General features: G+C 37.4%; 2 protein-coding genes across 5 annotated transcripts in view; one reads left to right on the top strand and one right to left on the bottom strand.

Moving 5' to 3' along the window:
• The window catches only part of BTD (biotinidase), an 11,773-nt gene extending 11,523 nt beyond the window's left edge, over positions 1-250 (bottom strand). The window contains exon 1 of the mRNA XM_065627471.1: positions 36-250. The gene's annotated coding sequence lies outside the window, so the exon portion shown is untranslated. The remainder of the gene's footprint in view (positions 1-35) is intronic.
• The window catches only part of HACL1 (2-hydroxyacyl-CoA lyase 1), a 24,990-nt gene extending 282 nt beyond the window's left edge, over positions 1-24,708 (top strand). Inside the window, exons 1-17 of one of the 4 annotated variants that reach the window (XM_065627465.1) lie at positions 251-611; positions 906-1,010; positions 6,177-6,217; positions 7,477-7,557; positions 10,636-10,708; positions 11,239-11,316; positions 12,339-12,433; positions 12,861-12,973; positions 14,550-14,685; positions 15,822-15,927; positions 17,299-17,382; positions 17,681-17,782; positions 18,717-18,871; positions 20,287-20,445; positions 20,738-20,845; positions 21,447-21,633; positions 22,057-24,708. In XM_065627465.1, coding sequence (XP_065483537.1) covers positions 918-1,010; positions 6,177-6,217; positions 7,477-7,557; positions 10,636-10,708; positions 11,239-11,316; positions 12,339-12,433; positions 12,861-12,973; positions 14,550-14,685; positions 15,822-15,927; positions 17,299-17,382; positions 17,681-17,782; positions 18,717-18,871; positions 20,287-20,445; positions 20,738-20,845; positions 21,447-21,633; positions 22,057-22,089 — 1,644 coding nt within the window. In that variant the 5' untranslated portion in view covers positions 251-611; positions 906-917 and the 3' untranslated portion in view covers positions 22,090-24,708. Of the gene's footprint in view, positions 1-250; positions 612-905; positions 1,011-6,176; positions 6,218-7,476; positions 7,558-10,635; positions 10,709-11,238; positions 11,317-12,338; positions 12,434-12,860; positions 12,974-14,549; positions 14,686-15,821; positions 15,928-17,298; positions 17,383-17,680; positions 17,783-18,716; positions 18,872-20,286; positions 20,446-20,737; positions 20,846-20,945; positions 21,022-21,074; positions 21,338-21,446; positions 21,634-22,056 lie in introns of those variants that run through there. The other 3 variants (XR_010605718.1, XM_065627464.1, XM_065627467.1) reach the window with 3 other exon arrangements.

Here is a 24,708-nt window from a genome sequence, read left to right as displayed (position 1 = left end):
GCTGGAGAGAAGCGAGTGTGCGCGGCCGGACTCACCCTGGGCAACGCTGCCGATCTCCCGGGGGCGGGCACGGCGGGCGGGGAGGGCTCGCCCTGTCGCCCTGTGGGAAAGAGGGAGGTCCCACCGCAGCGGCCCGGACCCCCGGGTCCCTGTGCCGCCGCGGGCAGGCCCGAGGTGGTCCCCCCTGCGCGGCCTTCCCCGTTCCCTCACTTATTTCTTCTTCCTGACGAGCTTGCCCCTTCCCGAGCTCAGCCGGTGCCTCCGTTACCATCAAGTGGTGCCGACCGCCCTCTGCCTGTGGCAGCTCCACCTTCGCTATTATCAAAAGTCTGTGTCGACCTTAAACTTGAAACACTGCTGAACTAGTGCTGGTCTTAACGAAAGACCTTCTGTTAGGCCTGTGATACACAAAACGGTAGTTCAGTTGTAGCTAACATAAGCACAGTCTTTTCATCTATAAGTTTCTTTTTAATGGTTACCAACCCAGTTGTTTCTTGGGACCTTTTTTCATATGATTATCTGTGAAAGTGCATGAGCATGTAATAATACAAGGAATTTTCAGAAGAAGCAAAGTTGATGTGCTGAAAAATGCTGTTGCAGAGAAATTGCAAGTAAGAAGTGATCAGTTAAAAAAGCAAAATGTACGTTGCCTCAGAATCTGGGCTGAACAGCTGGGGGAGCTCTGGGTTTTGGAGGCCTTCAAGTAGTGGAACAACTGCAAAGGACCGAGCTGCAAACAACCACCTGCCATTATGCATGTTCCCACAGTGACCTGTGCACTTTTATGCAAATATATATGTTGTTACAATTTACTTTTAGACTGCCTGTATAGTTAACATGACTGTGCTTCAGTCATACTTCCTTTTGGAAACAATTCTAATTTCTTCTAACGTTTTTCTTTTTAGGATATTAAATACATGTTTGGCATTGTTGGCATTCCAGTCACTGAAATCGCAATTGCAGCCCAAGCAATTGGAATAAAATATGTAGGAATGAGAAACGAACAAGCCGTAAGTATATACCTATAGTAGGACCCAATCTTTCTCTTAGTTATCTTACAATGGAGTGAAATTTAATTTACCTTTTCTTACCAGGAAGAGTATGCTCTCTGAATGTTCCTTCGAAGAACCTGTAGAGAAGCAGTTATGGTCATACTAGAATAAGGGAAAGCATGGGTTGGTTGGGTGTTTCTTTTTCTCCTTTCCATTTTTAAGTGCTCCTTCCTTTTCTCATAAGGGAATTGAAACTTTTTTTTTTTTTTCATTTTTAGATGCCTTTCCTCAATAAGGGAGAGAAGATAGAATGAAACTAGGGATAAAAATAATTTGGACAAAGCAAGTAATATATTGTGAGATTTTTATCTGCCAATTTTTGGGGAGGGTCATCCAGGTTTTTTGGTTTTCTGTAGATTCTTATAGACTTTCCAAGCTACTTCTCCTGTAAATTTTTCTACCAGCATTTTATTTTGCTGATGTCCTCCCTTCCAAATTAGGACGATGTTATCATTCTCTCTCTAATTGTCAGTATTTTAATTCATTTTTTAGAGCTTTCTTAGCAGCTACTTTCCTTTTTGTTTAGAAGGATGTTTTACTTAGGATTACTACCTACAGGCCTAAAGAGGTAGGTTTTTTTTTCCTTGTCTCTTTTCTGTTCTTGCAGTGCCCAAAGAGAAAAGTTTCCCAGCTGATATACTTCTCCAGGCTATTTTCAATAACTGTAGTATATTTTTTTTTCCTTAATTGTGTTTTAAAAGCTTAACCAACAGCAAACCATAGAAAGTTACAGTGCTTCTGAACACTCAAAATCAAGCACAAACATACACTTAGTCTTAATTGTATATATTTCAGCTTCATTGTCTAGGTGTCAGAAATTAGCCTCAAGCTCATCAGCATTTTGATGTTATGCCACTGGTTCTTGATTTGTTTGGTTTTCCCCACTAGTAACTCTTTAAGCATTCAGTAGTTTCTTAGGTGGTCTGAGGTTTAATATAATGACCTGAGGTTTATACCTCATTTTCAAGGATTGCTATGCAAGCTGTCTCTATATTGGACTGCTAGCAAGTGGATTGTCAGTTTTCCATACTCAGAGTTGCTCTACTACATTTGTCAATTTTCCATAGCTGATTGCCAACAAATAAATAAATTGCTTGACTGTTATCTTATCAGGAGATTTTTCTTGTGTTTTAACTTGTTTGTGGATCCTGTCACTCTATGAATGCTATTAATTAGAATTTACCACTTTAATGAGGAATTCCTTTGAATGTTCTAGACCCACACAGTATTTAGGTGTCTGTATTTTGCAGCAGTGTTCTTTTTCTGTTTTCTACTATGTAGTTCATAGCCTTTGTGGATTGTCCTAGACATGACTAAAGTATTAAAATAGTAGCTCTCCTAAATCAGGTGATCATGAGCTGTACATTTTGCAGTCTAATCCTTAGGTTGTTATATTGGACTGTGAGAATCTACAGAGGAATGCATGTCTCCATATGGAAAAATCTGTAACATAAGAGGCAAATATTTGTTTTCAAAAGGTGTATTTGTTTCCTTTGAAGGACTGGAAGTTCAACACAGTCTTTATATTCCTGTAGGCCATTCAGCAAGTATTCTAGTTTTAGCTTTGGTTATTAACATGATTGAAATTAATTTCCTTGTGTCTGTAATTAACAGAGAAGATGGCTTTGCGGTGCCAAATGAGATGCTGTCCTATTTATCACTCTTTACTGGGCTCTTTTCTGTTACATTCAAGAAGACGAGGCATTCTGTTGTGTAAATGGTGAGGTACTTTTGCTAGGGGAATGATAATAACACAGAGATCTGTTTTGACATCAAAATGTAAGGGTTTTCCTTTTTTGGGGAATGGAAAATAATGAACAAAGATATATCTAGTGGTGGGTTTTGTTTTGTTCTTTTTCCTCAGTGAAGACATAGAGTAATTGCTTGGCAGAGGAGAGGGTAAAGGTTATACGCAGCACATTCAAGATACACTTAATATTTATACATGGCATGGTTTTAATTGTCCAAGTTTATTAGTTGTGTGGTCTGGCTGTGAAGGACGTGTATGCAGCTGCTTCCTTTATTGGTGAAGGCAGCTGTATATGATCTAAGATATATGAAAACAAAGTTGTGGGGTTTTTTTCCAGGGATTGAGTTTCTGTCTCATTTCTGGGCCAGATGTAGCAAAAGCCCATAAAACGGCAGAATAAACTGACTAGAAAGGCCATATTAAAGCATGACATTAAAAGCTAAACAGTACTACCAATATCCATCAGCTAATCTCCTGGGGCCTGTGGCATGGCATAAGTTTGCTAGAAGCAGTTTAACCCGTGTCCCATATGCCCCTTGAATGCTGGATAGTTGTGTTGCAGTGCAGCAGGGGTGTGTGTTTTGTGCATCTGTCCCTGGGTAATTAGAGCTTGCTGTGATTGTTTAGAAGACCGATAGCCCAGGTCAGTTTTAACCTTTAAAAAAAACCCTTTACTAGGTTGTTATTCTTTAACAGCACACGTTGCTAATACTTAGTTCTTAATCTTTTAGGAATAACTATCACTACATGTTCAATACAATCTCTTTTTGGTAATCATATCCGAAGTTAGTCATGAGTATGCAATATGCTGGAGCTGGTGCAGTGTGGTTAGCGCTGATGGTGCTGCCTTGTCAAGGCAATCAGGCTCAAGAGCCCTTCAATAGGGAAGCAGGGACCAAAGGCGACATCTTTCTTCTCCACTCCTCAGATTCTAGATCTCTGTTTATAAGACATTTCAGCCTCTGATCTTACTCCTTGGCCTCTGTGCCTGAAATATGGACTCTGTGGTGCTGGATGGTTGTTGCTTTCCCAGGCCAAGACAGGTACCTTATCGTGTTGCACATCTGGGGTTTTTTGGTTCTGTTTTTTCTCCATCGCTGCTTTTTTCTAAAGCAATTACAGTGTCTTCCCACATCTCAAAGTCGCACCTTTTCAGTGACTAGTAATTGGCCATCAGCAAGTTGCTTATAATTCTGGGACTGCTGCTTTCATCCATATTTTCAAGGCCCATGCTTAAGTTGTATGTCATAACAAAAGACATCACGTACTAGCTCAGGTTCATACAGCAAGTTCTCGTATCAAGTTGATCACAAGCACTACAGGAACACTGAGTGTTAGGTACAATTAAATAAGGGCTTCAGGCCTGCTGCTGGGCATGGCAGTACCATTTTAACTTGGGCCACCGGTTACAAAAATGCTTAACCATTGTTTATTAGTTTGCTTATGACCGAGTTGAAAACAGACTAATTTAAATAATCCCTGCTTAGTGTGCTTCTGCTTGTGTGGGAGCGACTGGCCTCTGCTTTGGCTGCAGTTCAAACGCAGCACTCAGGGGTGGCTGCAAACATTGAGTTCAGTGCCTGCATCTGGACTCCTACGTTTCTTCGTAATGCTGATTGTGGGTTTGGTGGTCATTGGCATTTTATATGCCTATGTCCTTCTTGCCTGTCTGAGGAAAATAAGGATCTGGTTTCAGCTGATCAACAGTGTTGTGACTTTAACAGATAACATGAGGGCCATTACTCATATTTTAGTGGTGGGGGTGCAAGGTTCATAAGTAAAGTAGGTCGTTATTGTTCACACACACGCAAAAATATTTTAAGTATACCTTTAAAATTATTTATGGTCTTCTCTAAATACAAATAGATTTAGTCATGTTGCTTCCTTGCAGAATGAAGCAGTAAAAGTTGTAATGGAAATGACTGTACATGAACCCAAACTCTATGTGCTGCTTTGTTTTGCCACTCAGTTTTAAAAAATGATCACCATGGAAATTCAACACCATGCTTTGAGTTCCATCAACAAGATTTTTAGTAGCACTCACTCCAAATATTTCTGAATTTTGCACACAGATATGTCATCAAGTTGTTGTCTAATCCTTTCATATTAGTGACATTTTTCTTCTCCATGTCAGAGGCCTATGAAAAGGAGATTTTTCTTATCAATGTTTTGTTTTGTTTTTTTCTCATCAATTCCCTATCCTAATGCTGCAAAGAAAATAAGAGCTGCTTATTATTCCTCTACTAAACTACATGTTTTTCTTGGACACTTTGTAGGAGCATGAGCACATTAAAGACAGTTTCTCGTTCTGTGTAAAGGCTTATAATAAGTCTGTGTTTTCACCGATTTAGGCAGAGATTGCTAACATGGTGGGTCACCTAGAATTATTCGTAGGTTTGAGGAAAATGTTTGATAGCTTTGTTAACTTTTAGAAGGAGCTTTTGTTACTTATTCTTAACACAATAGTATGCAAATAAAACCAAACTGTATTTCCAACTCTATTTCAAAAGGAAAGAGGCAGGCTAGAAGGCCAAAACCTTACTTTTTTTTCAGTAAATGTTTGAACTTGCTGAATGCAAGACAAAAGCATGAGAATATGAGGGAGGGCTTTGGCAGTGTCACTGTCACTGCTTTGGAGTTCTTGGGTTACCCATCAATGTCTGTGCTTCTACTTGATCACATATTGTCTTTTTACCAGGTGAACTTTGTATGTGAATGTTGACTGTTACCACAGGAACAGCATGAAAACATCCCCTGTAATAATGCTGTTGATAAGCTATGTTAACACATATCATAGGTGTTACTTTTGTGAAAAATATTCAAAGTGCAATTTTTCTTTAAAATGCCAAGGGAGCTAAAGCTAAGAAAATCAGAAAAGGAGTAAGAAGTACTTCAGCAGCTCAGCTTGTAAAAGACAATCCCTAATCTTCTAACTAATCTTTCCAGTGGGTGGTTTCAACCTTTTGCTTAATTTCTGAAATACAATGAGTCATTTTAATGATGATTTCTGTTTGTTGCCTCACTCTTGCAAATCTCTCTTGCATGTTAGTCCAGAAGGCAGTAGAAGGCAGATGTTTATTATCTTGTTCTATTCATTTTGCTTCCCTGGTTTCAGGATCTTTCTTTTATGTAGTTGTTTTTCCTTTTAAAATTATAAATATTCCTAATGTATTATCCTGGAACAACAGGAGCTTGAAATGTGGAGATGAGTCTTGAGATTTTTCATATAAACCTTCATGAACACACCTTATAATGGAGAATGAAGGGCAACTTCTACTTGTTATTTTCAGTATTGTCATTGAAAGATATGTACAAGATATAATGAAATGTGTATATAATAACAACTGTATAATTAACTCAAATATTTTCAATAGGCCTGTTATGCTGCATCTGCTGTTGGATATTTGACTGGCAGGTATGTTCCATATTTATTAATATTTATAATAATATAATTTATAACATTAACTGTATTAGAATCAACAGAAGACAGGAGCATTTTTCTGGTTCGGAGCTGGGTGTTTTTAGTGTGTGTAGTTGTAGGGCAGTTAAAATGGAACATGGATTTTAAAATAACTGTTATCAGTATTTCTGTTGCTGTGATTCAGAGCAGGAACCAGGAGGTGCTTAAGCTCATATAATATTGTCTGTCCTATAACTTTCTTATTTTTTCCCTTTCAATTTCTGAATAGTAGATAAACAGCGTTGGTATGAGGGGCAGAAATCATGCCACCATTGTTTGTTGTGACTTGGTGGACCTGCTATACCTTGATCTCATCATCTGGATGTGTTATTCAACAAATACCTTATCAATATGGAGACAGGTCATATGCCTTCCAGTCAACCCTGTGTTTCTCCTGAAATGAAATACTCTCTTTTCCTCTTTTACTGCATTTTTCTCTCAATGTTATTAGGAAGTGTTCTGTGGCCTGTGAGTTGTGCTTCTGGGGTATGCCATGGATCCTTTTTCTAAACCAAACATCTGGTGTCCCCTTGCTCACAAATGCAGACCCAATGATGCAGGTGATCATTCCTTATTCTGTCTACAAGCCTGACACCCGTGTTGTACAGTTTTGTAGTTTTTCTTCGTTTGAATAATCCTCTGGAAGTAAGCTGATTTTCTTTCTGATACGTAAAGAGCTACTAAGGAATGCTCAGTAGTTAAGAATGATCATTTTTATCTCATCACCTGGAATAACAAGTGCCTGTGCCTGAATTAAACTGTAATAAAATGTGTGTTGAATCAGAGGCACTTCTTCCTTTGTGGTCTTTCTTCATTGATGTCTAGTGCTAAAGTGGAGTTGATAAAACTGCAAACTTAAGTGGCTTACCGAATTCCATATAAATGCTAGATGATGGAATGAATGTAATAAAAGTAAGGAGCTGTGTTATGATGAGCCTACTTATGTTGCAGACCTCTGTGTAGGTGGCATGTTAGAGCTGTTCTCTTGCTTTTGTAATTGGGTTGATACAGCTAAGTAATTTATGATTCCTGTGTCTATTTTTAGCCTGTCATACAAACCCCTGGTGTTTTGATGACATGATTAAAACTTCAATATTTTATATTTCAGAATCTTGCTAATTTTTGTTGGTTATTTATTTGGTGTTTCCTGTGCTCACTTCCTTTTCTGTGTCTTCTTTTTTGCATGTGTGGTTTGTTGGGTTTTTTTTTTCTAGACCAGGAGTATGTCTTGTGGTGTCCGGCCCAGGTTTTTTACATGCCCTTGGTGGGATGGCAAATGCAACCATGAACTGCTGGTAATCTAATTAAATTTTTCCTTTGAAATTCTAATAATTGTTTGCTGTTATTTGTTGCAGATGTTGAGCTCTTGCAGTACTTACTATAGGACTTCTTTTCTTTCTTGTGGTTAATGAGAAGGGATTATTAATTTATCAACCATAAAAATAACATAGTTCCATTTTTTGTATTCTCATGGATAAAATTCTCCTTTTTGTCCTACCCCATTATACATATATTGGAAAACATATCACCATACCTGATTCTATGGATAAATTTGAAAATGAAGTCAATATTCAGCCTGTAATGCTTTATTGATCGTGGAGAGGCCTAAAGGTTTTTTTTAAATTTAAATGCACATTGCCTTTGAATTCCTGTATTTCATATGTGAACAAATTGACAACTGCATTGTTAAAATCCATATTTGCTCCCCACGCAGACATTTAGAGCAGTAATTAAGTATTGAATTAAATGATGGTACAGAGTGATAGCATTTACTCCCACAGGCCTTCACTGCGACATGGCAAGTTTAGCTGGTCTGCCACTGAAAGCTGTTCAAAAAGCAGTATGAGGTATTTTGGGTGGAAGTTCTGGGAATACCAAGTGCACATTAGATTAGCAGCTGCTGATGGACAAGGGAAGCTCAATAATGGGAATGCTAACAAATCAAGTCTCTCACGCTTTCGAAAAAGATCTCTAGCATTCAAATTATTTTTTAAAAAATGAGTTATTGACTAATCTTTTGCTGTCCCTGTGTGACCTTAGATTTAAAAAGAAGATATTAAAACCTTGCTTTTGAACAGTCATGGATTTGATTATAAGAAAGAAGCATTCATGGCACTTGCTTGTGCATTTGCAGGAGACATTGGTGTTTTCTCACAAACTGATTTTTATCTGAGTTAAGCTCTATTTACCTGACTTGATCTTGCATAAACCTGTGCTCCTGGCAAAAGGTGAAGGGAGTGACTTATCTACTTGGGCAGATTTGACAATATAGTAAGAAGATTGGTTTTCACTGACCAAACTACAGTATGTGCCAAAAGCAGAGAAGTAAGCATTCACAAACCTTAAATTTAGCCTAATGAAACTTGGCTCACTTCTCACAGAAATAAGTTCATAGTTGAACTGACCCTGCTGGTTCTGATTTTAAATAACTCAGACTGAGTGTTAGTTGTTAAAGCTCAGTCTTAGTTGTCTTCCTTGAGCCTGGAGACCCATTCTTCTCATTCTGCTCTGTTTCAGTCTCTTCCAGTTGAAAGAAACGTCTTCTGTATCAACTGGAAAAAAGTCAAGCAGTTTGATTGCACAATTTGCTACCAAATGTGCTTTTAGATTTTATTGCCTCGGAATAGGTTGGCTGAGTAGAAGAGCCTTTGGTTCAGTCTGGAAGCTGGCCACAGTGAGCCCTTGGATGTGTAGATCTAGCCAACTAGGTAGCTAGTGAGGCCTTGGTAAACTGCATTTCTTAGGCTAAAACCTCTTGATATTTCATGTTAAAATTTCCTATAATGCTGCCACCTTCTGCCTAATTCTGAGCAAAAGTTTTGTATCTCACTTTGACTATGAGAACAGCTTCAAAGAAGGACTTGCTATAGTTAGTAAGATTTCACTATATAATAGCATGGTGAGATACTATGGTCTTTATCTGACGTTGAAGTTGAATTTTTTTTTTCAGTTAACTTATGTTCTCCTCCTGCAAGTCCAAGAGGCTTACTATTTTTGGTAGTTTCATTATAGTAAATATTCTTCCTGCCTCACTGCTTTTGTTTATTTCTTTTACTTAGTTCATAAGCACTGCTCTTCAAAATATGTACAGTATTGTGACGGTAGTATGATGATTTCACTGGGGGAAAAACTTTGGTCTGCTTACAATTATGTAAACTTTAAAAGCACAACCAAATATTTTCAAGATATAGCTGTTGGAGTTGGCTTTCATAAGAGTAGTGCCTTCTCCTAATTATATTTCAGTATTGGGAAGCAGTTATTTTGTTTATTAAATAAATTTGGAAAATATAAATGAGAGGAACATAAGGTTTGTCACTATGAAACAGATTGGTTATATATGGATAGTCATCATTTTGCTGAGGAGAGAGAATCAGCAAAATAAAATATCTAGAGCATATACCAAATGCATTTTTTCATAAGGATTTTTCATAGAGGTGAGATACAGCATGAAGTTCTCATCTCACCATGTCAGGGGATTAGAACTGAGATTTTTTTATTTATGGCAGAGAAATAGCCTGGTTATGAAGCTCGGATCTAGATACACATATCCCAAATATTATGGGTGATTAAATTTAGGATTATGCATTGAGCACCCTGTAAATGTTTAATCTTAATACATTGTATAGATAAATGCAGTCAAAAGAAAGGTTGTATCTGAAGAGAAATTGTTTAGGAGAAAAAGCCTAGAAAGCTATTCACCTAATACTTCAATCTAGCGCAACGAATGAGCAGATTAATAAGGCAGCTTTCTCTTATTGACTCAACATTTCGCATGTTAAGGAGTTTGATGTACAAACTGAATAAAAGACCGGTTTTCATTCACTGTAGGAAAATAATGTATTTTGTGGAAATGATAGCAAAAGTGTGCTCCTGTGGAATGTATAACCCATATTGCAAACTAATGCTGCCTTTCTTGCATAGCCATGAAGTAATTTAAGAACAGGACTGCTTGTAGGCATGTTAATTTTTGTTTGTCTCTTTGGTCTTTGGGTTTTTTTTACTAGAAACTGAATGCAAGGAGAAGTGCTGTTGGATAGTGAGCTAACTTCTGCTGCGTTCCAAATTATATGCAAAGAAAACGTAACCTTTTTACACTAGATGCAGATCACTTAATATGGCAAAACTGTCCTAAAACTAGTGAACAAGAAGCTGTTAGGAATTCTGCTGCCTGGCATGCTGAGATTTAGAATCCACTCCTGTATTGAGCTGATCACTTCCTATTTCTGTTGAGATCTGTGAATGCCAAAGGTGCACAACATCGCAAGACTAGTAGGATTTGACTGTAAGGAGAGTTTACAGATGTGATTGCACATATTAAAAAATACATGTATGCTTAAGGCTGTGTTTTGTTTCTTTTTAATATATTTTTCTAGGCCTTTGATTGTTATTGGAGGCTCTTCTGACAGAAATCAGGAAACCATGGGAGCTTTCCAAGAATTCCCACAGGTATACAGACATACAACTTTCTACAGAAAGGTTTCAGTTAAATAATTGATGTTGTTTCTTCATTAGAGTAGGAATAACAATCCCAAACACTAACATTTCCTAACAGATCTTATAATGCTGTTGATTTGCTCCATCTACTGGTTTAAAATTGACATTGCGTAAATACAGCAAATTTCCTGGAATGTCTTTGTCTATAGTCATGTTAGAATTCATGCTTTGTTTTAAGTTCTCAGATGGTATAAATTGCCTCTGTCTGTCTGTCTGTTCTGAGATGGAAAAAGGCAAAGTAAACTTTCCTAGGAAAGAAACACCACTTTCTGAGAAAAAAACAAAAACAAACTTAAGCACTCAGGGAAATTAGTATGGCTTTGACAGTTTCCACCAGCTGAGGAACTGCATTTTTCTGTGTGGGAGTTTTCAGCTTGTTGTTTTCCATTTGGCATTTCTTCCAGTTTATTCATGTTGAAATGAGATGGAAAAGAGCAAATCACTTTGATAAATCAATATAATGGTTGTATGCATTTATTCAGGTTGAAGCTGGTAGGCTGTACAACAAACTGTCTGTCCGCCCAAGCAGCCTAGAAGTTATTCCTGCTGTTATTGAAAAGGTATGAAAAAATACTAAATTAGCAACTGAACATCAAGTAACTGTCTCCTCCTGTATAAGTTTTGAGGTTTGTTTTTGTTGGTTTGTTTCATTTTTGTTTTGTTTTGGGTTTTTTTAGAGTTGTTACTGTAAGTAGTTTGATCCTGCAGATGTTAGATGATGGTTGATTGAGTAAATTAACAACCAGGGAGGTTTTTCCTATGAAGTATGCTGTGAAACTGGTTAGAAATAGATTCTGGTCCAATCTGATGCTTACCAATACCTGCAGTGTTTTGTATTAGATTCAGTTAGAGCTGGAAAATTTTAAATGAAAGAAATGCTTTTAGGGAGAGGTGCAATAACTGGAAATATAACCTTACAAACTTCAGCTCTTTTACAAGTCTCATTGTGTGAAGAAGATTTGGAGGGAGGGACAGTAGAGATGGTTGTGTTTGGTTTTGGTGGTGGTTTTGGTGGGATTTTTTTGAGAGACGGAAAGAAAACACATCCTTATCTCAATGCTTCAGAAAGGTTTACCAAAGTCTCTTGCTACTGCTGTAGCAACGCTTCAGCCTTGTCAGCCTAAATTCTCCATACAATGATACTGTTTCCAGAAGTGCAAATTCAGTAGAGCATCTACCTGTAACAGAAGAACTGGAATCAAAAGTAATAGAAAATCGAGGCATTGGTTGTCTTGGGTTTTCTCCGTTTGTGCTACTTTAAATAGAATTCAGCATGAAAGTTGAATGTAGTATTTCGAAACACAACAGCTGATAATGCTGTTGTCTCATTGTAAATTAAACAAAGAATTTACTGTCCACTACTGTGCGTCCGCTGAAAGGCTTCAGATGGCATATAGGGGAAAATGTAAATCAAAACTTGAATTTATTGGTATAAATCAATCCATGGAAGCTTTCCTGGTGGTGGTTCAGCAGTATGAAACAGCTTCCTACTGAAGGGTTTTCTTGGGGTTTTTTTACCTATGAATTTTTTTTTTTTTTAATCCTTTCAAACAGTAGGTAAAACTGATTGTCTGTCTTCTAGGCTGTAAGAACCAGCTTATATGGTCGTCCGGGTTCCTGCTATATTGACATACCTGGAGATTTTGTGAATCTTCAGGTGAATAAGAGCTCTGTCAAGTACGTAAAGATTACATTCATTGTTTTTCAGGTCACTGAGTAAAAGAAATTTTAGTTTTAAGATACGTTCATGTTTTCTTAAAACAAGAAAAAGATAAACAAGAGCAAGAAATGTAACATTGCATCATAATATGTCATATAGATTATAGTTTGTAATGAAATGTGCAAAAAGGAATGAATTAATATGATGGTAATAGTGATGTTGCCTTGTTAATCTCTGGAACGACACATTACCTATAAGATTAAAGAAACATGCAAGAAAAACTTCAAAGCCTGTTTTAAACAATAATATATCCTGTTCTGATAAATGCTGTGAGTAACATGATGTGCAGCAATTGCGGCTTTATGCTAAACAATAGGTTTTCTCTTTCAACATTTATTTTTTTGGATTCTTTAAAAAAGCCGTTTCATTTTGCTTGACTTCCAGGTACGTGGAATGCTGCCCACCACCTCCTGTTAGCATGGCTGAACACTCTGCTGTATCTGAAGCAGCGTTTATCATTGCTCGTTCCAAGCAGCCTCTGCTAATCATCGGCAAAGGTAGCATGCTTTCATGGAGCTTTGAACCGTACAAGCTTGGGACGCATGACCAAAGTGATTTATTTTCCCCAAAGTGTTAGCCTTATTTCTTTAATGCTCTATTAAAACAAACAAACCAACCAGAACCAAACAGACTTATTAAAAAATGATGCTAAATTCTGCTCTGTCTTTAGAATATCTTCATTCTGTTGTCTGACTGTTGTCTTTTTCACCTAGGTTAAGGGAAAAGTCAGTTGATAGAATATAGGTTTAAGTAGAGAAAAGTCAGATAACTATTGTATGAAGCATAGAGCCAATACCAAGGTATCACTTCCAAAATTCCTAACAAATTCTGTCAGAATACAGAAGTGATATTCTCTCTCTGATGCTCTGGCATATATAGCAAGAATCAGAACAACCAAAGGTCATTTTCCATATGAACTTACTGAAAGTGCCAGCCTACCTGTGTGGGGACGAGGCAACACAGCAGGTGTTGCTCTTATTGCTATTTTACAAACTTTCCATTGCACCCTGCCAGTGTATTTCATTCCTGAAATAAAGGTGTCCCTAAAGATTGAGAGTAATTATTCTCTGTGCTAGGTCACTTATTTTTCCCTCCTTGTGGAATGCCGTCACTGCAGTGGCATTTCTGTTGAAGATGCGGGTCTGTTAGGAACAGAATTGAAGTAACCAACTTGTTATACCCAGATTGTTCTCCTGCAGACCTGGAAATGATCTGTATCTTGAAGAGAGGTTCTGTGTTTAACCAGGGAGTGAGATGATTGAGATGTGATGGATCTTATCACTGATTAGGTAATGAAATAGTAGACAGAAAGTAGATCAGGAGAGGGGTTTTTTTTCCTCTCTGGCTTGATGTGCATGAACAAAAGTGTGTTCTTTGAGTGTTAAAAGTAGAAAACTCAAAAATACATAGATACGGGTTTTGTTGATGTATCTGGACTTTCTGCTATATATTGTTGCTAGCAGAATTTTTGGAAGAAATACAGAAGTTTATTCTTCAGAATTTACGGCTCATGGACTTAAGTCATAGCACAGGGACCAGCCAGTTATTCTAGGTTGCCTGGGCAACCTTGATTCAGCAGCCTTGTGCTGAAGGCAACATCACAGTAAATGTGTGCACAAACACATATCTTCACAAGGTCTTCTTTGAGCTTCTCTTTTTTTCATTAAAGATCTGTTTGGGCAGATTGTTATGGGGCATGTAATACAACGGCATGCAGGGGACGAGCAAACAATGACATGACACAAAGGTCATCTCCTTTTGCTGTGGCAGAAGTCCTATAATACAGAACACCCACCCAAAATTGTCATTTTAGATAAACAAAATTGCCTATTTTTCTCTGCCCTGCTTCACAGTTCAGCCGAAGCCTTAAAAAAAAAACTTTTGTTGAAAATATGGGAAATTTGAACCCAAATACCTATAGTTTGGTGGTTTATGTCTTGAGTTCTCCAGAATGAAAAAGAACAGGCAGCTTTCTTAATAGTATTCTTTCTGCCACTAATGTAATCAGGCTAATTGAAATTAATACTACAGTAGGTTTCTGTAGTATTAAGCAGTCTCTTTCATTTCATTCAGGTGCTGCTTATTCCCACGCTGAAAACAACATCAGAAAGTTGGTGGACCTTTGCGGACTGCCTTTTTTGCCTACACCAATGGCAAAAGGAGTAGCTCCTGATAACCATCCAAACTGTGTAGCTGCAGCAAGATCAATGTAAATATAAAGCAAGGCTTCTAATCCTAACATCTGAGAAACAACTAGGAATTGTGGTGGTTTGCAGGTGCCAGGGAAGACAAGACGCATACAACAGAAATTTTTCAACCACATTTTGCACCTTATTTTAGAGCACCGAAGGTCTTTCTTGGAGGGAGACAACAGATTTAGGTGGATCACTTTTGACAGTGCTCAGAGTGCTGGCCAGGAAGATACTTTATCTGAGAGCTAATATTCTGTAACTAGGAAACCTATGGCAACTAGATGTATCAATGTTGCTAGTATGTATTTCATAACGCAAAGTGAAACTGGTAGATGGTTTATGTTAAACATTTAACTTAGTGCACTAGACAAACTACTAGCTTTTTATTTTAACATCATAAGCAGAAGCTTAAGATGCACACATTGCAGTTGCAGTTTTGCTGTCTGCTGTCTCTGCATGGTGTTTGCAATACACTGTCAATAAATTGTAGCTAGGAATCTCAAATTGTAACAAGGAATCTCAAACTACACTGAAGGTCTATATTTAAAGTAACTTATAAGAGCTCTTTTTGGCTTTTGGCAAAATTAATGTGAATCAACTGTAAGAACTAGGTGTGAATATGCACAGAGGCAGCTTGCAGATGGAGCATTTATATACTTTGAGATTAAAATAATGTCTGTTGAGCATCTTAGCTTTATCACTGTTAAGCATAGTGTTGAGAAAAATGGAGAATAAAAGAATATACCAAATATTGTCTACCCAGCTGAAAGGTAAATTACAGGGGTCTAAACGGAGGGGTCCACCACAATGTTAATTTTGACACCCACTGTTGCCAGTATCACAGTAGTGAGTCTTTTGCTTTAACCTCAGCATAATTATAGCATCTTGTTAGTCTCCTAGTGTAGCAATTACTTTCCCAAACAGAGTGTGTTAGGAAAAGAATATTTAACTTTCTTCCCAAGTTCCTGAACTCAAGAATGGCTACGTGTTTGGCTATGTAAAAGAATACAGGGGCTAAGCAAGCAGCTTAGAGGAAGGAAGAATTGTACGTATATTCAGATGTTTGCTGTGGTGGTTAGGATTACTTCTAATTTGAAAACACTACTAAATTAAATCATAATTCTTCCTTATCTTGTTCTCTTCTCTTTATTAGGGCATTGCAGCATGCTGATGTAATCATCTTGCTTGGTGCAAGGTTGAATTGGATTTTGCATTTTGGTCTTCCGCCAAGGTTTCGACAAGATGCAAAGTTTATTCAGGTAAGCAGGAAAATTATCTTCAATCGAAGGAATTTCTCTATGTCCTAGCATCGCATAGAGCAATTATTGTGAATTATTTCAGTAGTGTACTTCATGTGGCAAATACTGCCCTATGGACAGTGCAATATAGTGCATATAGTTTTGGTAGTTCTCCAGAAATAGTTCTGATTGCTTTCTTTTTTTTTTTCCAGAAAGTGGTTACAGCATTGTTCCGGCTGTCAAGGACTTGGTGCTGCCGTAATGAGGAGGGCAGACACTTATGTAGCTGACTAATGCAGGATTAGACTCATGATATTTGTGTGATCTTTGGGGCACTAGAATTTCCGTGATTGAAAGCAAATTATCTTGACATTGTGAAACCTCTCATACTGTTTGACTGCCCTCTCAGCTGGATTTTTTTGAAATGGAATTACTTTCAGATCCAGAGTCAGTCATTATAAGAGCTCAGGCACTCAGAAATTTTAATGGGAAAAGAGGAAGAAAGGCTATTTAACTTAATTGGCAATCTGCCAGCTTTTAAAAAGATAACTTGGTGAATCGTTTATGTCCTTAAAATCTCCTCCCTTAGAGTCTGTGATCGAAGAGTAGTAGTTGCTTCAGTGTGCTGACTGGCCTGCCTTCAGTGATCTGGAACATAATCTCACCTTCCAAAATTTATGATTTTTTTCCAGAATAACATACATTTTGAAGCTAGAATTCCTTTTGATGTATGAAATAATACATCTTTTTTGTTTCCTTTTTCTAAAGAATGTAAAGGAGAATATTTTTTTCACCTCACTTAAAGTAATGTTTTCAGTGTTAAGGGTTAGTATTAAAATACTAATTCAGTCTGTGTGACCTGGTCATAAGTCAATATTCCACGTAACCGCAGAGGTCTCGTACATCCCTGATAAAGAAAGTGGGGAAACTTCTTCAGTGGTCACAATTTACTTTTCAGTTTCTTCATGGTAGTCAAATTCTTACTGCCAGGTAGAATACACCAGCTTTTCTCAGTAAGAAAATTACTACTTTGTATCAACTTTAAGGGTATATCTAAGCCTAGATTTTTTGTTTTCCTATAAATATCACTAAAATCACCACCTTTCTCTCCATGGTGTCCTAATATACTTCTGTACTGTCTGTAGGAGCTTGAAAGAAGCAAGCAGTCAATTTTAAGGATATATATAAATTTTTTTAAGTGGGTATGTACCATGGGAATTTTACTTTGAATAAACCATTTCTTGATGTCATTTCAATGAAAGGCAGAGGAAGTTATCTGTACAGCTAAAACAAAGTATGAAGACATTGATAGACAATGTTCCACACTTGAACTGAAAAAAAATTCTCTTCAATATCCCTGAGTTAATGGTCATCTTTCTTTTTGAAATATAGATTGATATTTGTGCAGAAGAGCTGGGGAATAATGTGAGGCCAGCTGCAATTTTATTAGGTGACATAAATGCTGTGACTAAGCAGGTAACGTAATGTCAGGTATCCTCCTGTTTTGACTTTAATTTCCTCTGATTTATATAAAGTAAGTGATCAATTAAAAAAATAAATAAATAACAGAAAATAAAAGCTGGAAAACCATTTTTGGGCAACATATTCATGCTCTGCATCCAATCTATTCCCAAATGAAATGTTAAACATTCTGATTATTGTTATTGTGATTGTGCTTGGATTTTTCTTGATAACATTGTTCTTATGCTTGTGATGTTTTTTTTTTTTAAAATATGTTGAAATAAATCTCTGCAACATTTCAATGTTGTTCCAGCTCTTAGAAGAATTCAATGAAAGACCATTTAAATATCCCTCTGATTCAGAGTGGTGGAAGAGGCTAAGGGAGAAAATAACGAACAACGAGGAAAGATCGAAGGTAGTGTTATATTAATGGAAAGAGGAGGTTTCTTGCCTTAACAGGTACTGATGCGTAGTCAGTTTTGTCACTGGTCTATATCCAAGCTCCACAATTACTTCTGACAGTCATGTCATGCAGACTTTGAAAATGTCCACCATTCTGATATAGGCTTACTCTTGTCAGGCTTATGAACTGTACGTTAAGTCTTCATACTTAACTGTAAGTTACGTATTCTAGGTTTTGTATAAATACAGACTGTGTGGAAGTCACTGAACTTTGGGATTGAATTCTTAAAGCCAGTAGTAGACCACAGCCAGAGCTGCTGTGTTACGGGCAGTGACTTCTAAGCAGTGGGCAGGTACTCCAAGTACTCTAAGTAGAAGCTATCTCATGTGAAGATACACTCTCAGTTTTCTTCTGTAATTGTGCTGTTCAGCAATGCCAGTGGAAGTATAATCTATGCTAAAAGCAAGTAGCTGTTAAGGCCAAAAGACCACAGATGCTTGGCATCTGCCTAACTTTATGCAACTCATATTCTGCAAGCTCAGATACATGTTTCTGAGATTGGGATCTAAAATAAATTCATTCTAGTCGATCACCCTTTTGAACTACCTCCCAGCACACAGATGACAGCTCACTTAAGATTATCAATAGTCAAACCTACGTGCAGACAGATTTTGCGTGCTTCTCAGATTCAACTGCGTTTTAATACCTTCCTGTTAGTGATAGATCATCCAAGGGTTGCTGAGCTGAGTGAGCCTCAGATAAATACGTTGTGTCACCAAGATAGGTACAGAAGGAGTGACCTTGATGTAGCACATTGAAGACCAAATACTTCAGCCTTACTGAACAGACTGCATTTTTATTTCCATCATCATTATTTACGTGTCTCAGTTCTGCACCTTATTATAAAGTATATGCATAGGATTTACAAATATCTCTTCTTTTTAAGGGATTAGCATTACAGAAATCCCTGCCTATGAACTATTACACAGTCTTTCATCACATCAGAGAACTGATACCCAAGGACTGCATCTTAGTAAGCGAGGGAGCAAACACCATGGACATTGGCCGAACTATGCTTCCAAATTACTATCCCCGTCAAAGGTGTGGTATTTTCTTTTTGCGCTGACTCAACAGGCTGGACTTATGTATAAATGTTTTCACTTAGCTGAGAAGTATGATGGTCCAGAATTTTTGTAGTCCTTTTTAAAGGTTCTAAATAAAAAAATAAAAGTTTAGTATGTTGGTTGAGAGGTTAAGGGAAGTTTTCCACTTGTATATCATGTCCTGTCATAGATTTTAACAATTTTCTGCACCTTGTCTGTGTGCTCTGCAACAGAATGGTGATAGTTTCGCACTCTTTTGTTGAAGCGAGTGAGGAGCATCATGTTGAATTCCCTGATCTAGATGTTTATTTCTGTGCTCAGAGTCTGTGGTAAATATTGGTTTAAAATGAAAACAATTGTTGTGATTCTTATGTTGTAAAGAATTCATCCAAAGAGTTTTTCTTTGAAACACACTTAAAAATGGGGAAAACTTAAAATGAATCAACTCATTTTGAAAATTGCATTATATGTTGGGCACACTTTTCATGTAAACTTGCATGCCTAAAAGGTAGGCACTCAACTTTTGAAGTGTTGGTGTGTCATTTTAATCAGTTATGTGTAGTCTAGTTTTAATGTAAGTAGGAATTTAGTGCCATTTCTTGAGTGGGGGAGAAAAAACTGAGTTCTGTCTGGTGAGGTGAAACTTCTGATCTGACTGTGAAGCTTGTGACTTTTTGTAAGAGTAGCACTAACGTCCCAAATGAACCTAAATAATTATTTGTAAACAACGAGAACAAAAAAGACAACCAACAAAAACCTAGTTCCCGTAAAGTTGGGGGAAGAGTTTGCATTTTTTCCCCCTTATTTAAAATTAGGGCACAGTAATGTCAATGATTGGTTTTTCTGATTGCAGTGCCCATATCTGAAAGCAAATTTGAAAAGTTAACCCTAGAATAATCTAGTTCTTTATGTACTTTTGTATCCATTATGTGCTTCTGACTGAAATAATCTAACTTAATTACAGCTTTCAATTCAATTTCAAAAGTTAAACAGAAGACTAAAATTTGAACAGCAGTGTTTAACCGATGGCTTTCAGACTTCTAGATATATTTTCAAGGAATTAAATATAGAAAGATTTCATGTAGTCTGCCTATCTCTAAAGTAATTGAATGTTTTTGGAATATTGTTACTATGCAAGCTAAAAGCATAAAATAATAGTTCTTTATTATACTACAACTCCTGTATAAGAGTTCTTAATTTTGAGTTCCAGTATGTTTATATAACTTAAAACATTTGCAGTCTTATCAAATGTTTGAATCTCATATTCTGTACATCTGGTATCTCTTTATACCAGTATTTATATAGTATTTGGATAGTATATACCAAATTATTAAAAGTAAAGAAAAGTCATCATGGATTAACTTAAGTTTGAGTAGAAAGAAAAGGATAGTAATTCTGTATTCTCCCATTTAGGCTTGATGCAGGAACTTTTGGAACGATGGGAGTCGGACTGGGTTTTGCTATAGCAGCTGCAATGGTAGCTAAAGACCAAACACCTGAAAAGCGAGTTGTCTGCATAGAGGGGGATAGTGCTTTTGGATTTTCTGGGATGGAGGTGGAGACTATTTGCAGGTAACTGGTTTTTGTTCAGGAAGACCCTCTTCATATATTGCCAGGATCAATTTAACTAGAATGCCGTGGATGGTGCTGTTCGATGGCATACTCTTAATAGCACATGAAAACAAGCCAAAAAAATATACATGGTCGTTTTTATGCTGTTGTGACATAATGTGTTGCCAGTGATGAGTAGATTGTGTTTCAGGTGGGAGCGATTTATTCATTTATTTATTTTCCTTTTATAGTTTCAACACCTTACAGAAAGGCAAAAGTATTTCAGAATTCTTCCAAATGCATCTTTTTGTAGGTACAACTTGCCAATCCTGATTATCATAGTAAACAACAATGGGATCTACACTGGTTTGGATGCAGATGCCTGGAAGGAGGTGTTAAAGTCTGGAGATCCTGCTACATGGTGAGCATCTTCAAAGTATGTCACATTAATTAAGGAAAAAATGACCAAAATGTGCGTTCTGTTCACTTTTAATGCTTTGTGATTGAATTTTTTTATAAAGTGAACTTAGTCCTAGGCTAAGTTCATGTAAGTAAGAACCAGTTACCGAAACCAAGCAACCAACCCAAGTTCCAGACTGTTCTTTACACAACAGTGCAGCAGAGAGATGACTCTGCGTTGGTTGTCTCAGGTTCCTGCAGGAGTTCAGGCCATGCAGTAGAGAGTGCACAGTGGGCTAACCTCCAAAATCATCATCTCCAAAATTACCCAAGACTTGTGTTCTGAGTTTACACTGGACTTCTGCTTCTGGATCTGAGATCTCTGCACCAAGAGAACTAGGCTAAAGCTTTATTAAGGAGTGTCTCCAGAAGATGAAAATGAGCGTGCTACCCTATAAACATAGCTTGAGTGGTATAGGAAACATAGTTCTACCAGCCCAGCAGAATTCATCAGGTCAGCACAATAATCGTTTTACATCTAAAAATCTCTGCTGAAGTAATTAAATTGGTCGGTCTGGCAATTCTTCCCTGCCATTAATCAGATGTTTTCCATTTCGTTACAGTGTACCTCCTGTTTCTCTCCTGCCAAATTCACACTATGAGGAAATTATGTCTGCCTTTGGAGGTAAAGGATACTTTGTTAAAACGCCAGAAGAACTGCAGGCTGCTCTGAAAGCAAGTGTCACTGACAAGCAAACACCTTCTCTTATAAATGTAATGATTGATCCCCATTCTGAGAGAAAGAAACAGGTATGTGTTTGTTTTGCTTTCTTTTTCTGCAAGCTTCATGTGGGAAAGACTCTGCAGTCCTCAGGAAGTATCACTTAAACTGCAGAGAAGGCAGAGGTAGTTGCAAGGAAGAAATACTGTCTTTAGTTTGGGGAGATAGAAGAATGGGTGCTTCTACACTGTACCATCTGCTTTTCTTGTTTTGGGGGGTTGTTTTTATTTTTTTTTTCCATTGGCTGTTATTAATGCATAGCATCTTTAATGGCTGTTTCCAGAATTTATGGTTGTTCCTTTCCATTCATGACAAAATGAGGTGAAACATTTTTGAGCAGTCTTTATTTCCTGTAGATCCCATCTGGTGGTTAAGGCACATTTGTATCCTGTTCCTCTTACTGTTTGTCCATTCTGATATGTTTTTTATTCTGGTTCTTTTTTTGCTTCCAGGAATTTCCCTGGCTGACTCGTTCTAGCCTGTAGTAGAAGATGAAGATAATGGTGGTGCAAGGCAGTGTGTTAACCCAAACTAGTTTGGTTTCTAGAAGTGGAACTGGCACAACTCTCTTTTACATAAGCATTGGAACAAAGTGCAACTTTAGAACTGCTATTAGAGGAATCTTTAAATGCTGAAATTAAGTAATTGTAAAATGAACAAGACACATGAATGTATACCAGGCCTTCTAGCAGATTGTACAGAAACACTGATGTTAAAATTACATATACATGCTTTTATTCAGTGTCATACCCATCAAGATTTGTGAATTAGAATCTCAGATGTTCTGGATGAAGGGAGTAAGCTGAGGGTTTTATACTGACCGAAACATAGAAGTCTTTGGCAGTCTGCTATTATAGTAGCTTCATTTTTAACCGACCACCAGTGTGAACTTGTTAGAGCCTCTGTCCTGTAAGGACCAAAACAAAGCATCTTGTTGTGGAAAAACTGCTGATTGGCCTCATTATGCAGTGAAGCCCATTGGGTTAATAATCACTTCTTAATTTTACAGGTTGCCTTTTCGGCTTCTACTGTAGGAGAAGTAGTGTATTAAAACTTCAGACTTAAGGGCTGAGTTTTTTGTCTATTGCATTTGTTTTCATTAACTGGGATTTATGGTGCTTGCAGGGAAAAAAGATTCTTAGATTTTTGTTTGAAGCTTTGCTCATTGCAAAGGCAGTGTTATCCCTGTAGACTGAAAACAGGACTGGATTTATCAGTGAGAATTACAGGATTAATAGATCATAAATCTTTCTAATCAGAAACATTTGGAAAAAAAAAAAAAATACCAAAACCAAAATGCTCACCAAAATATTCAGTTTGGCCAGCATCACAAAGCAACCACCAGCATTCATACTGTGGCTGGCTAATTGTGCAAAGATTCTTCATATAATGTACTTACTCTATAGAAATTCAGTGCCCAGCTCACACTGCCTGTGATGCAGAGCTAACATTTAAAGTGGGTAATTGGCCTCCCTGAGGTTCTGTTGTCTGTATTTTTGTCTGTTCTTGCATCTGACAATCTGACTTAGAGCTCAGACTTTAAAAATGAAGTAGTTCTTTCTCTATGCTTCTGTCCTGGCCAACAGCAGCTACTATTCAGTGTACAACTAAGCAGGTTATTTTATATTTATGTATGTTCTGAAATGCACTGGGAGTTTCTTTGTTGTTACATATATACAAGGGAAAATTCTGACACTGATTTGGGTTTTGATTGCTTTATTGTCTATTATTCCATTGATATGAAGTGTTAACTAGTGGAAGGCACTGGGAGAGGCACCCCAGGAAGAGGAGGACTGGGCTGGCCTCCAGTTAAGTTTGTTGCAAAAAAACTCAGCTTATTCTTGCACTTCAGTCCGGGTCTGGCTCAGGCCGTGGGTTACTGTTAGGCAGAGGAATGTCTCTGCACACTCATGCAGAAAAATAGTATCTGACATGAGCAAGAGTACTGCAGCCTGACTAGAGGTGCTACCGTTTGTTTTGTGTGTGGGAGCAGCCACGTGGTACTACAGTCAAGCAAAGTAATATCTTTAGGAGGGCTAAGAAGTGCAGAAAGATAAAATCCGTAGAATGGATACAACTCATGAAGGCTGCTGAGACAGAGTTGCTGTGTTCTCTGGGGTACTCTGCAAGGAATGTCGAACAACGTTGGATCTTGTCGCTGATTTTGTTTCGTTCTTTTTAACTCAAAAATTGAGTTAAATATGTTGCGGTGATTAAACACAATCCATTTTGATGGTGTAAAATATCAGTAAGAGTTCATGCTGCGACTGACCATTTGCACTGATTGTGTGGACTGGATAAGCAAATGCTTAAATTCTTGGATGATATTTGAAAATTAATAAAGAGTGATTTTCATACTGTTTCTCCTTTAATGAGGGTATTTGAATTATGTCAGCATTTTGTGTCAGGTGTTGGAAATCAGCGTACACTGGAGTTTTATGAAAGCTGTTGAATAACCACAATAACACGCACAATTCATTTTAATAAGTCAAGATGCATGGACAACAGAAAGCAAAGAATTTGAAGCTGTGGGCAGGCAGTAATGTAATTGATAGCGTTGGTGTGGATTTCATTGAGTTTTTTAAAAAGCTCGAAGAAGAATTAGCACTGCATTTCTTATAGCTTGAAAATAGACTAATACTATGATATAATATAAATTCTTAGGTGGTAGTGATTAGGTTTTTTGATGTGAGGGAGTGCACAATTTCCATATAAAACCAAGGAGAATGAAATCTGTACTACTAGTTTACCTGCTTGATACTATGTTTTACACCATGGAGTTGATTCTAAGAGATGCATATGACACTGTATGAAAGGAAACAGTTTCAGAGAAGAGACAGAAACAAAGTATCTCTGAAATGTCCTAATTTTATTAAAAGGAGAAAAAAATACAGATGTTATAAACCTGGGGCATGCTGATCCATGTGGCTTTAGCCAACTGGAAATTTTTCCTCAAGCCCAGAGCACAGAAACAAAAGTATTGAACAGACTCAAGACACTAAAGGAAGGAAATGCCTGGGCCTCAGCTGGGGGAAGATGCTGTGGAAGAGACGCTGAGTGTAATTTACCGAGACATAACAGGAGAAGTTAGTGTTTAAATAAGG

Source organism: Caloenas nicobarica, chromosome 2 (genome assembly GCF_036013445.1).
Source record: "Caloenas nicobarica isolate bCalNic1 chromosome 2, bCalNic1.hap1, whole genome shotgun sequence".
NCBI classification, from domain to species: domain Eukaryota; kingdom Metazoa; phylum Chordata; class Aves; order Columbiformes; family Columbidae; genus Caloenas; species Caloenas nicobarica.
The sequence above is the reverse complement of the archived record's forward strand: the minus strand, read 5'-3'. Positions and strand labels throughout refer to the sequence as shown.